We start from the raw sequence: 12,985 nt of genomic DNA, 5'->3' as shown, positions 1-12,985 counted from the left end.
GCAGAAGATTGGACTTGGCTTTTTGATTTTTCTCTTGACCCACTTGAACTTTGGGATATTTATTCCCCGTGTGTTTGCTCGCTGTTCAGACACCCACAAGACACTTTTTTGCATTGAGTGCAGCTTTTGCACTAAAGTGAGGCACACACAAACAGCTTCCAAACCTGTCTGCAGCTGTTACAGCGTTTTGTCTCGGGTTAAGGCTCTTCTTTTTCAAAAGCAGTGCTTAATCATTCTTTCTACACGGGTTTTTAGTTTTTATAAAGAGGTCTTCTGTTGCTTTCAGGCAATGAACGTTTTCCATTTGTGATATTTTGTAAATACATTATATCGTTATCAGAACACAACGGTCTGGACTGCAGCAGCTGTATGTTGTAGCAGCATGTCCTTCTGTTGTTCATTGTTGCTTTTTGTTTTCTAGCTGTAGCATCATTACACCATAAATGAGCCTTACAGACGGGTCAGGCTCCCTTTAGAAATTAGTAAGGATCTTATAGTTGTTTTCAGTCATTTGTGTTACTGGGACGGTGCCAAACTGAAACCAAGCCTAAAGTGCTACTAGTTCATACTGAGACTGTATATCATGATCAGCACTGATCAGTAGTTAAAAAAACCTGTTTCACCATTTGTTGTGAGGACAGACAGCCCCTCTTTTGGATTACAATGAGAAAAATATACATTTATTTGCAGTATATCAGCAGCTGCATCTGCCATAAAATGTATTTATTTAGTAGTGAGCTGTAATATATTGCTGTTTAAATGTCCCTTATTCTAGCATGAGCCTAAACACGAAAGAGAAAAGTTTTCTTTCAAGGCATGCGTCTGTCCTCTTTGAGGAAAAGTGCTTCAGAAGGACTTTGGTCTTGAAAATTCCTGTTCCTTCCTGCATTTTAGCAAATGAATTGTAGATGGAGGCAAAGTTCAAATATTTTTAAAAGCCTATATTCCCCTCTGAGCAAATACAGTGTCCCTTTGCTCATTCTCTGAATGTTACTGGTGTCTTTAGAGCTGCGGAGTGTGGCCATAAATGTTTTACAGTCTCAGTGGCTCACAGTGAGTAAAGAAACTTTAGAGGAGCCCTTAAAATCAGTGAAGTTTGGAGATGTTCAGACTTGTTGATCTGTCGCCTTCATTTGGGTGAGTAAAGTATTTTGAATGCAAACACAGGCTCTACATTTTGTAAGATTAAGAGCAGTACACACATCACATTTTGTGTGTGTGTGTGTGTGGAGGTGAGTCGGTGGGTGGAGGTTGTACGTGACTGTACTCATCATACTCATCACTCGTAGGGATTTTCTGGAAAAGCTGGATTTAGTTTCAGTATAAAGTGGACAGGCGGGAGTCTTACGTTCATACTGAATCAGTTGCACAATACAATGAATCAGTCAACTGGAATATTAACTAAGAGCTACTTTAGTGACTTTATGTTTTATACCGCCCTAATATGGCACACCTATTTAAAAAACAAAACAAGAAACTACACTATGCTCATGTTTTGTTTTCTTTTTTAGTTTATTCATGGAGGAAATGAATGTATGATCCTATGATGTGACCACGAAAATGACAACAATCATAACCCAAAAGATTTTATTTATTACCTTTGGTTGTAATAGATTTCTTACAAAAGCTTTTTCCTGTATGAGGAGTAGTTACATTCACATTATATCTGCTGTTGTTTCTTTGTTTTGTTTTGTTTTTACATCAGTGAGAAGAATAAAATGGTAAACATGTTCACTAATATCCTGCAATAAAACATGAGAAGCACAACTTAACATTTAGAAATAAAGAAGGTGGCACAGAAAAGGCTCTCTGTAAAAAGAACTTAGTAACTCAGTAAGAAAAGATTTTGTTGCATTAACTGGCGGCTAATAAGAGAAAAATAAAGACGAACCCTCCAGTGTTTACCTCAATGAATATTTAAAGCATTGTTTATGGAGTGTATGTACAAGTGGGTGTAGCTTATACAAAGAGCACCAAGTGAAATCTCTGTTCTGGACTGACAGCTGGAAGGCTTGGCCGAGAAAATGCAGGCTGATTAAAGATGCAGCGCATTATTTTTCAGCGTATTTCGTAATGTTGCACTTCATGCTTACAAAGCAATGTCAGAGATAGAAAAACGGAGCACCAGATGGTCTCTCAGACGATGTTGAACTCGCACACAGACGCCTTCTCAGCCTTGCAGTTCTCATCGAACCACTTCCCGTTGGCCGTGGTGGAGAGGACGGCGCAGTTCTGGCTGCGTCCCCCATCTGGCTGCTGGGTGATTTCAGTCTCCCAGTTTTTGAAGCGCACATTAGAGCCTGAGTGGTCAACCCAGTGGCCATCGGTAACCATGTCATTAATGCCCAGCCAGATATGCTCATCGGGGCCGATGCTCTGGCGTACGTAGCTGTAGAGATGGTCGTTTTCATCTCCTGTTAGAGGAGTGCTTAGGCTGCCTCCTTTGGCGATGCAGTCATCACTGGCGGCATGGAAGGATTGTTTCACCAGATTGGCCAGAAAACACTTTCTGTGGATCTTTGTGCCCTTTAGACAAACTGATAGAGAGGGAATTATGAGGAAGTGGTTCAAAAGCCCTGGACCTGTTTCAGCTTTCCATCTCTAGAAAGCTGTTTAACTAGAAAATGAAATGCAGCCTTCAAACTGAAGCAAATACTTGAGTGGATTGTGCAACTTTGGGACATTCTTTACAAAAAACCTAACTGCATGGTGTTTGTGAAGAAGTCTACACCTGTTTGTAAAGCTTGCTGCTCTTTCAGCACGGTCAGATCCTGAATAATCTCATCAACTTGCCTCTGCAGATTCTCGATTGCAGAGTTGATGGCAGATTCTGCACAAAATTACCGAAACAAACAAAAAAAAAACAAGGTGAACTCTAACAATACTGTCCTGTAGAAGCCACTGATTATATATTCAGCTGGTGAATATGAAGTCCTACCTTTTTTGCCATTTCTTTTCTTCGAGTTCTGCTGGAGTGAGCCGTGTGCCAACAAGAGAAGGCAGAGCACCATCCAAAGTCCTCTAGCATCCATCATACCTGGAAAAAAGACCTTAAATCCAATGCAGGGAACCTGTTTTGGTGCAGCACAGCTTCTGAGCGCTGGCCAGACTGTGGCGTTTTACACACTCAGGCTGGAGGCACAGAGCTGAGTGAGGAAATCTTATCTGAGAGAGAACAAATGTTTTACAGATGTTTGACAGAGGTTTGTGTTGCTTTTGAAAGGCTGAGGCGAGATGGATGGGGAGCAGCTTTTTGCATTTAACAGTGTTCAGACAAGCATGGCTGGTTTTTCCATATGTTTGTAAGACACCAATAAATTACAGATATCCTTTTGTCTTTTTGAGTGTGCAGTCATTTATTACATAAATAGAATTTAACAGGATCAGCATGTTGATGAAGCTATTTTGTCAATTACTTGCATCCGTTTTTGTTTAACGGCAACAACTATTAAAATGACAAACACATGAAAAGGCTTTTATCTTAGTTTTTTGTACTGTCGATCTAATCTCTTGTTTTCCTGTCACAGAGCCAGCTGTATTTCTTTTAAGGGCCAAAGGTTGGATGTTTTTTTGGGGGGGTTCCACAGCTTACATCTGGATCGCCTAAATGAGCTGGAGGGTGTGTAGCTGACATGTGGCAGAGACTTGTGTAATAAGAAATTTCACTATTGTGAAATTGACTTTAAATTATGCTTTGTGTGTTTCTGGAAGCCCATAGAGTTTTACTGACCATCAGCCAGCAATGAAAGGGAAGACTGGCCAAGACTCCAACCAGTCACTAATCCCACATTTCACAGAGCCTGGCAAACACAAGCAAACAGAATTATCATTCTCATGTGTACAGTCATGTGGGAAAAAAGCAAATTCTCTTTCAGTCTAGAGGTTTTACGTATTAGGACATAAAATAAAATATTATTTGGTCCTTAAGATCCTTAAAAATAATGAAAATGCAAACTTGGATAAACAGCAACACATGACATATGACACCAGAGGCAGTGTGGAAAAATCCCACGACTTAACCACCTCTGGCAACACTAAGTAATTGTACTTTGTATGACTTAATCAGACTCTCAAGTTGTGGAGGTTTTTTTGTCCATTCTTCTTTACGGTGTTGCTTCAGTTCATTCAGGTTTACAAGCTCATTATTCAGGCTGAGGTCTGGAATTGGCTGGACCACTGCAACATGCTGATTCATTTTTTGTTCAGATAATCTGTTGTAGATTTGCTGATGTGCTGCGATCATTGTCCGGTTGTATGACTGTTCTATCCAAGCTTTAGGTGTCAGACAGACAGCTTAAGCTCATATTTGACTCATATTTGACAAGTTCTTTGGCATACCGACAAATTCATGGTTGACTCAATGACTGGCAGGTGCCCAGGTCCTGTAGCCACAAAACAAACCTAAATCCCCCCTGTTGTTGAAAATGACAGCACATATGCTGGAGAGGCAACAAGTAGTCTTCCCCTAAAAAGGGAACAGTTTGCAGGTAGTGGAGAGAGAAATGCAGCCCATTCCTCCCTACGCATCCCGGCTGACTGATTTTTCGCTACAGTTGCAGTTTGTTAGTTCTCCTCCAGCCAATTCAGGCTGCACAGCTCCAGCTTCTCCAGGATGGCACATCCATACAGGCATCAATTCAGTAGCAGGATGGGTATGTGTTCATTTGTGTGAGGTGGAACAGAATGAGCACTGCCAGAGTCCAGCAGGTTATTTATGTGCATATTTTGACAAAATTGTCAGACACAGACTCCTTAAGCATAGCAAGATATTAAATAAAGGGGATATGGGTGTTTAGGCCATCTATAGTATTTTATACATTTTATTTGCATTTTGTATTTTTGTTACAAACCACTTACTGAAAATCAAGGCGCATATATTTCTCGGTGATGCTGTTTGAGGTAGAAGTGCTGGTTCTTATTGTTACTATAGTTTACTATAATTGAGCATGCATCAAGATATAGTGAGCATTGTTTGAAATTAAGAAACGACACGATGCGATTTTATCAATATTATCAATATTTTATCAAGAGAATATTTACAAAATAAATAAACATGGAAGCAGGTTCTGTGGTTTAGTAACATGACATTCAATGAAAATAAGTCATTTATAATGTACAAAAGTTCAGCCAAAGGCAAAGGCAGCTTGTATAAAGTAATACATAGAGAACAGCAATGCCCATTGGTAGTGTACGCCGCCCCATGCACAGAGGCAAGAGTACAGACAGTGCGTGGGTCACAATTCACTCAAATGCATAGTTAGTAAGTTAATCAGTAAATATCAGTCCAGGCTAAATCACCTCAGCCATCAATACAGTACGTCATCTTCTATGAAATTATAACAATCATGTTTGCAGTGTACTAAGATGAAAGCAGATGGCTCCCCTCTGTCTGCGGCTACATGGAAAACTGAACTATATGATAGTTTTGTGTTTATAAACACAGGTTTCAGATAATCTGAGTAATCTTCATCATTTTGTATTTAATTATTTGTATCTTGTTCCCTTAGAGCTCTCTCATCTGTTTCAGGTGCTACTGTAATAAATACCATCTTGTGGTTCACTCTCCTCTTTTTTAAAATTCTTAAGTTATTTTCTGTGTAAGCTTATCAGTTTAGAAGCTTGTTAACATTCACTATTATGATTCTCCATTACTGCAACATCTGTATCAGAGCGCTTTGTGCATCGCGTTCTCCGCTCTGTGTACAGCTCAGCACTTCCGATAAACACAAAGCCAACCGCGGTGCAGCTTTGCTCTAATCAATAAGCAAAGCTCAGTGCACGGTCAGTCTACATTTCTTATATAATTTATCAACTTAGGATACACTATCACCCTGCGAGACAATTAAAAACAAAAATTCACAAGAATACACACGCTTTGAAATCATAGTGCTTGTACAAAATAAATACAGCTTAATGAAAATCCAGGGGAAAAAATGTGACACACAAAGGTAAAAACATCCAGGAATAAATTAAGTGTGCTTCATGTTTGCAAAAAAACAAAACAATGCGTCCTCTTCTTCTTTTCATCACGCTTAACAATGTGGAACCTTTGCAGAGCCTCCCTCTCGTCTATGTCGGGCAAACCACTGGAACAACAGCAGAGATCAATATTAACAAAGCTGCGATGGAGCCGCTGACACAGCCTCAGTATAAGGTATTAATTACAATCCAGGAGATAAAGATGAGGAAAAACAAAAGGATGTACGTGAGCGACTAAACCTATTTCTGGTGCAGGTCGAGTGATTCAAATACAGCCTTAGCTGTGATTAATAACTATTAATCATTATAGCAGTGTCTCATATATTAAGTGCTAGGTAAACAGATCTCTATGTGAGTGGTTGTGAGTCACAGTCTGCAGGTCTAGACACTAACAACCGTGCAGGAGAGAGGGGAAGTGCGAGGGAAAGCATCGGGGTCATTCTGCACTACAGTTCAGTGGTCAAGAGGAGGCGCTCTCTCATTATGAGTAACACCACCACAACACTCATAATCGTGTCACAAACCTCTCCATCCAGGGCTCACACCAGAGCTACGAGTGTGGGGCAGCGATTTGTTATGAAGAATAGCACAAAAGAAATACAGGAAGAAAAATAAAGAAATGAAACAGAAAGTGAAATGTCGACGACACAGTCAAAAAGACAGACTGCAAATATTTAGAGATACTAAAGCTCTGTACTCGGTAAACGTCATATGCACAGTGTTTATAATTCAAGTAGCATTTTTAAAATATGACCCATTGCTAAGGGTGTAATTCACCAAAAATTAAATGGGATTTCAGTGTATTTTATTTGAAATTACAATGTATTTACCTACGAATCCTTATCCAGTACACAGTGCAGAATAAAGGGGTAACAGTTCAGGTTATTACAGGAAAGGAGACTCAAATTATACTGAGAGCAATTTTAAATAGTGTGTAAGTAACTGTAAGCAGTGGTGGATTGAACTCGGATATTCCACTATTCAACTGCCCTGTTATATAACATGTGATAAGGACCGTTCTTCCTTTCATTCCTTACAAGAAAAAACAAACTCCACCAAACATCGCAGGACATCCATCCATCAAGGCCCATGAAGTCGTATAGTGATGGAGTCAGTGATTATTGCATTTACAGACTTGGGTGTTCATGTCACCCACCCATCCACCGGGCAGGGTGAAGAAAGAAATAACTAAACTGTGGGTGGATGACATCAGCATTTTAACCCCATTAGCCTTTTATGACTGAGGGGTAAAAAACCTGATTAATATGAGTGAAAAAAGACTAATAGAATCATTCTAATGCATATCCACAACATGAATAAACTGTTCTTTTTAGCTATGAATACTTTTAGTTTTGTTTTTCATTTGTACAGTTCAGTCATATCTTTGGTTTATTTTGTGTTTTCTACACAAAAGCTACTACATTACACTCTTCCACAAAATTACCTGGAAGTAACACACCTCTTACAATGAATTTTGCACTACTTTAAGTAATTCACACACTACTTAAAATGAGTTACTATGTACATACTATATAATTTTACTTACTTCCTATATAATGTGTTTCCTCCTGTAAAATTACAATGAAATTACTTGCAGTAAAACAATTTTCCAGTAAAAACTTGACTTCTTATACCCTGTTGATACACTCCTTATTGTAGTTCATTCGCCCATTAGTATATTATTATTATTAAGATTAACATAATCACACTGTAATTTCAGACTAAATTATATTAATTGCAGCAAATACCAGTTGAATTACACCCTTAGTTCAGACCCTATTATAAAGTGGTACCAAAAGTATTTTTTTACATTTATTGCTGATTTCATTACAGTCTGAAAGTGATTTTGGAGGATCTGCTGGTGCGTTCAAAATGCTTAATAAAGATTTACCAGCAAGAAACCAGATGTTAAATTTGGACTTTTACACAATCGGGTTTTATTACGTCTCCAAAAAACTTTAAGCCAACTCCACAACAGGCATATCAAAAGGCGACACATAACGGGACGATGCTTTAATGGGGTAATAGAGTTTTCATCACTGTACACAGGCCAAAGTCACCCCCTTAAGGCTTGTTTAGATGCAGGAAAACTCTCACATTTTATAATTGCGTTTTAAACTCTAACAGTCTAGCTTGGAGTTAAAAACTCACGTTGAAGATCGCTTTCAGAGGATTTTGTAATGAACTGAAATCAAACGAATTTGAGCATCAATGATTTACAACATATGGTTGCAGCATATATAACCGCTGCCGCGTTCCTTTGAGCTTACATCATCAGCACAGTAATAATTGACTGCTATTGATCTTTTGGGTTATGTGGAACAAGGATGACATATGCAGACATACTGCCAACACGGGATTGTTGGGAGTCTCTCTGTGATGTTATTTTACTTCAAATGTAAAGGACCCTGTGTAACAATAAAAGAGAAAAGCTCACCTTTGAGAATGTAGTCTGTTAGGAGGCTGGGCACCTTGTCACTATCATCTCTCATAGCTTGCAGAACTGGGAATTGAATGAATCAGAGTTAGTGAGTCAACTGCAACAAACTGCACAGCGCAGGTGAAGCAACTTACTCTTGGTCAATATCTGGAGGTCTTCAATCGAAGGAGGATGTCCCTTCTCCTCGTAAGGGATGACTGTGGTCAAATACTGTAAAACATTTGAGAAAACACACGGATATTAAAGAAAACAACACGTTAATCCTGAACTGAAGTGTCTGATCTTATTAATACTTTTGAGATTGCGGAGTAGAAGGGATGTTTGCGTTTTAGGGTGGTTCCCAACCCTTATTTTTCTGACGTAGCACTTGTCAGATAAACTCAAGAACCCTTGGTCAACAACACCTCTCTTATTCAAACATATTCCTTTGAGCTAATTTCAAACTGGATTTGAACTACTTTCACTAGAGCTATTCTGTCCACATACTTTATACCCAACGTAGGTACACCCAAAGATAAACTGCAGGTGTGAACCTAGGTTTGGCATCACCATTCGAGAGCAGATGGAAAGCAGAGAGAAAAGGAAAAGCACAGTAACCTGTCTCTCACTGCACCCACTCCCAAAAGTTTGACGGAAACTGTTTTGGATAACAGAGGAGATCCCCTCCATGCTGAAGCGCTGACAAGGAAGGAAGAAAAACAAAGGAAAAAAAAGATTACCAGAAAGAGCAGATTTAAGGAAATACAGTAAATGCAGCAGACACTAGAAAAGAAAGATCTCTTTCACTCTACCAAAACCTCAGGACTGGTGATAATTCCTTAAAACCTGGCTGTAAAGTTAAAGTACTCACCGATGTTTTCTCCGGAAGACCTTGCGATGTCCCAGCTCCACCTTTAAGCTTCCTCTTCTTCTTGAGCACCTCGCGGTACTCCTTCTGCCGGTTCTGCACATCGATGAGGGCTGAGATGAAACTGTTCTTTACCTCTTTCTCAAAGTCCAGCTCATCCCTGAGAGCCAGCTGCTGAACCAGCTCCTCTGAAAACCTCCTGATCTTCATTTCAGTCTCCTCCAGACGCTCATTCAGCTCTGCAATGCTCAAGGCTTTCATCCCTGGACCACCAAAGCATATTCCCATAAATTACTAATATAATATGCAACAAAATAACTCATCATAACACACTGTTCTGATCAGCAGACACTTACTCTCCTCGTAGTCAGGGCAGCTGTTGGGCTGCTGGACGTCCACAGAGAGCATCGACAGGTCCGACTGTGACGGATTATGCTTTGCCTCCATGTCAGGAGAGTCCTGCATCATTTCCTCTATCTCCTCAATAACCTGCATCAAAGAGCCAGCTCTTAAAATAACCCATCGAGCACGAGTTATTAAACATCTGTGGAAAAGATTTCAGCCATGTTAAGCTCTGCCTATACAGGCTTGACCCAGTGTGGCTGCTTCTGGGGTGAACTATGCTGGATTCTGACAGGGCTGTGTAACGTACCTGCTCTGCTGTGAAAAGGGGCTCCTCTGCGATGCAGGAAACAATGATGGAGTGCATGTCTAGCTGATCCCTGAGCTCCTCATCATCTGACAGCTCCAACGCGACATCTGCCTTTCTCTAACCAGGAACAGAGCAGGAGGAGGGAATTTAATCAAAGCACTAAACCCTGGCACAATGAATATTTGAGATTTGCGAGATGACCGGAGGAGGGATTTGGCATTGGAGGGAGGGGAGCCGGGTGGTGGGATGAAGGGAAAAATGAGACAGAGATAGGATGGGATGGGCCGGAAGAAGTGGAATCACTCACGGGTTTCTCCTCCAGGTTGATTGTGGGAACGTGGAGGGAGCGCGTTCGAGAACGTTTCCAGTCCACCGGCATCACATGTCCGTAGTTAGCTGTCAAAGTGTTCCAGATTCTGAGGGGACACGAGACTGTCATTACAAACCACATACTCTTTAAAAGGCTGTCCTGCAGATTTCATTTGCCTGAACATGTTGCCAATGGGGTCTAAGCCTGGATCTGATGACTGTAAACATCTTAGCATCTGTGTTACAAACTAAGTATGTCAAGGTTGAAATCAACCAAAATAAACATATGAACTGCAAAAAGAATGAGGGTATTTACAGGTTGAGACTAAAACTACATCTTCTTGAGGTACATATTAGAATCTGCTTTATCTTTTCTTTGCATTTTTAAAGATTATTTTCTCATTTTTAATCTTTACCAACAAAAGCAACAGTTCTCCTGTTTGCAGCACTTGAGATAATCACAGATTTCCTGGAATTCCCCTTTAGCGATACATTTTTTTTTTTGCTAAAAACAAACCTACATTAGCAGCAAGGACGTTGGTACTGACTGTGTGCACCACAGAAATACTTTTTTAATGCCGCATCTAAAAACATAACAATCAGATTAAGCAGGTCTGATGCCAAGGTTAAAAGTATAATCCCCTACACAGCTTATCAGGTTGAAAATACCACAGATGATGACGTTTAAAAAGTGCCACTTACACCCAGAGCTGCAGCATCATGCCTCCTGATGGAGCACTTAAGTCAAGTTTCATGTTTCCTATTTAGGATTTGTTGAGGGGTTTTCCACCCCTGACCTCCCATTTCTTTTCAGTTTAACACTTTAAGGCTCAGTTTCCCAGACATGGATTAAGTCTAGTGTGAGACTAAAAACGTTGATTTTTTTTTCCCCTTTCAGTTTGTGAATAGGTTGGGAAACTGCTGTAAATGTTTTTGGAATGAACAGTGGGGGGTTTAAAACAATCCCCAACTACTAAGTGTGGTAAAAAAAAAATGCCCAAGGTGACTTTTTAAATAACCAGCAGCCTACCCTAATATGAAATTATTATTAATGCATACCTGATAAATTACTTTAACCAGCTTTAAATATAATATAGCAGTTATTTTGCAACAAATATATCTCTTGCAAAAAGCTGCAGTGTTAAAAATATCACAGAGATGTTGATTTTAGAAATGGGCTAAAAATAAAACAACTGTGAGTATAGGCCAATATCGATCTTTAATATAGGGCACATAAGATCTGAACTAAAGTTTACTCAGTTTGAATATCTTGATAACAGATGATATGTCGATGTCATTACTTCCTATTTTAAATGTCCCCAACATGTCTTTCCGTGTTTTCTAAACTGTATTGGAGCCTCCACATGCACACTGGATGGGAAACACGCAGCCTGCCGTAGACAGGCCGTGGACTCACTCGTCTTTCTCCAGCAGCGTGTCCTCGGCGATCACGGCCACGGGAGCGATGCTCTCCGTCTTGGCGTCAAAATTTTGGAAGCACGTGGTTAACTTCTCATCGAAATCGTTCACCAGATCCTCCATGGACCGGAACCCCGCGTTCTCTCTAGGGGAGAAGCTGCTGTCGTGCAGATCATCATCATCATCACCGCCAAACAGGAGCGACTGGGGCGCCGCTTCGCTCACGGCGGCGGCGGCGGTGACACGGCCTTTCTGCGGCAGCAGTCCTTCCTCTGACACCATGCTCGGATCACCCAGGTTCTGCCAGTCGTCGTCGAAATGTGCTATAGGTGCAGCCATAGCCCGGACCGGCCTAGTCGCCCCGGGTGGATGATAGATGTGTTGTTGTTGTGGGACTGGCAGGCCTCCGCATCCTCCCTGTCTGCCCGCTCTCTGCCCACAGCGAGCCTGCGCCGGGCCGACTAGCGGCGAGACGCGGAATATAAACAGGTCACGGTGACGTGGGGTCTGAACAGCAACGTGATTGTTAAAAGCAATAAAAACGCATCATGATCATTTATCACTACTTACCCTTTACAATGGCGAGTTTATACCCTTTTTGGGGTGCGTGTGTGTGTGCGTATTTCAAGCACTCTTAGAAGTGATGTGTTAAAATTGACACATGCTGTATCTGCTCAGGGACAACACATGATGTGTCAATTTTAACACAAAATAATGTGTCTGCTCCTTTAACACATCTTCTGTTAAAGTAAGTCAACACAAATATGTGTTATTTTGACACAAAGATCTCTTAAAATGTGTTTTGTTAGTAAAACATGTAAATTTCATTTTTTTAAGAAATGAGAAAAAGATGTGTGTATATATATATAGTATACATTTATTGATCCATTTTATACTTGGCACATTATTATTTATTACAAACAGAATAAACGACAGTTTTTAGAATCTTTTAAATTAAAATCTATTACAGTCAATTTTAACCAAGCCTATATTACTAAATTTATATGTCAAAACAATTTCTATTCGACAGACTCAAACAAAATTAATATCTGGCTAATGTTCTAGCTCGCTAGATTATTAAAATGTCAAAAAAAACCAACTTTGAAATAGTGCAATTATCATATATATTCTGAAATAATCATGTCCAGACAATACATGAATGCAGTTTTTTTTAAAAGGTAACAGTTGTCATCTTCAACAAATTGTCAACATTCATCAAATATGCAGTTGTGTGCAAACAAAAAAACACCGAATATAGCATCCAAGTTATACAATTGTGTACCTTGGGTTCAAATACAGCTTTCGGACCTCTTTGTAACGTATGCCGTTGTGCATTTGA

At 40.0% G+C, this 12,985-nt stretch overlaps 2 protein-coding genes across 2 annotated transcripts; both read right to left on the bottom strand.

Annotated features, from left to right (window-relative positions):
- Window positions 1-2,136: 2,136 nt before the first annotated feature.
- Window positions 2,137-3,079, bottom strand: clec3ba (C-type lectin domain family 3, member Ba). Its single transcript, XM_063488121.1, has 3 exons — window positions 2,939-3,079; window positions 2,732-2,830; window positions 2,137-2,537 (listed from the first exon to the last, which is right to left on the bottom strand). Exons 1-3 carry the CDS (start codon window positions 3,033-3,035, stop codon window positions 2,137-2,139), a joined length of 597 nt encoding a protein of 198 aa, XP_063344191.1. The 5' UTR covers window positions 3,036-3,079.
- A 1,925-nt stretch (window positions 3,080-5,004) lies between these two features.
- LOC134636783 (fasciculation and elongation protein zeta-2-like) lies at window positions 5,005-12,106 on the bottom strand. Its single transcript, XM_063486960.1, has 9 exons — window positions 11,645-12,106; window positions 10,226-10,334; window positions 9,919-10,035; window positions 9,623-9,755; window positions 9,270-9,529; window positions 9,017-9,097; window positions 8,554-8,629; window positions 8,417-8,482; window positions 5,005-6,086 (listed from the first exon to the last, which is right to left on the bottom strand). The coding sequence occupies exons 1-9, from the start codon at window positions 11,983-11,985 to the stop codon at window positions 6,070-6,072; spliced, it is 1,200 nt and encodes a 399-aa protein (XP_063343030.1). The 5' UTR covers window positions 11,986-12,106; the 3' UTR covers window positions 5,005-6,069.
- Window positions 12,107-12,985: the final 879 nt, after the last annotated feature.

This window comes from Pelmatolapia mariae, linkage group LG10_11 (genome assembly GCF_036321145.2).
Source record: "Pelmatolapia mariae isolate MD_Pm_ZW linkage group LG10_11, Pm_UMD_F_2, whole genome shotgun sequence".
Lineage (NCBI taxonomy): Eukaryota > Metazoa > Chordata > Actinopteri > Cichliformes > Cichlidae > Pelmatolapia > Pelmatolapia mariae.
This window is presented reverse-complemented; position numbering and strand designations above follow the sequence as displayed.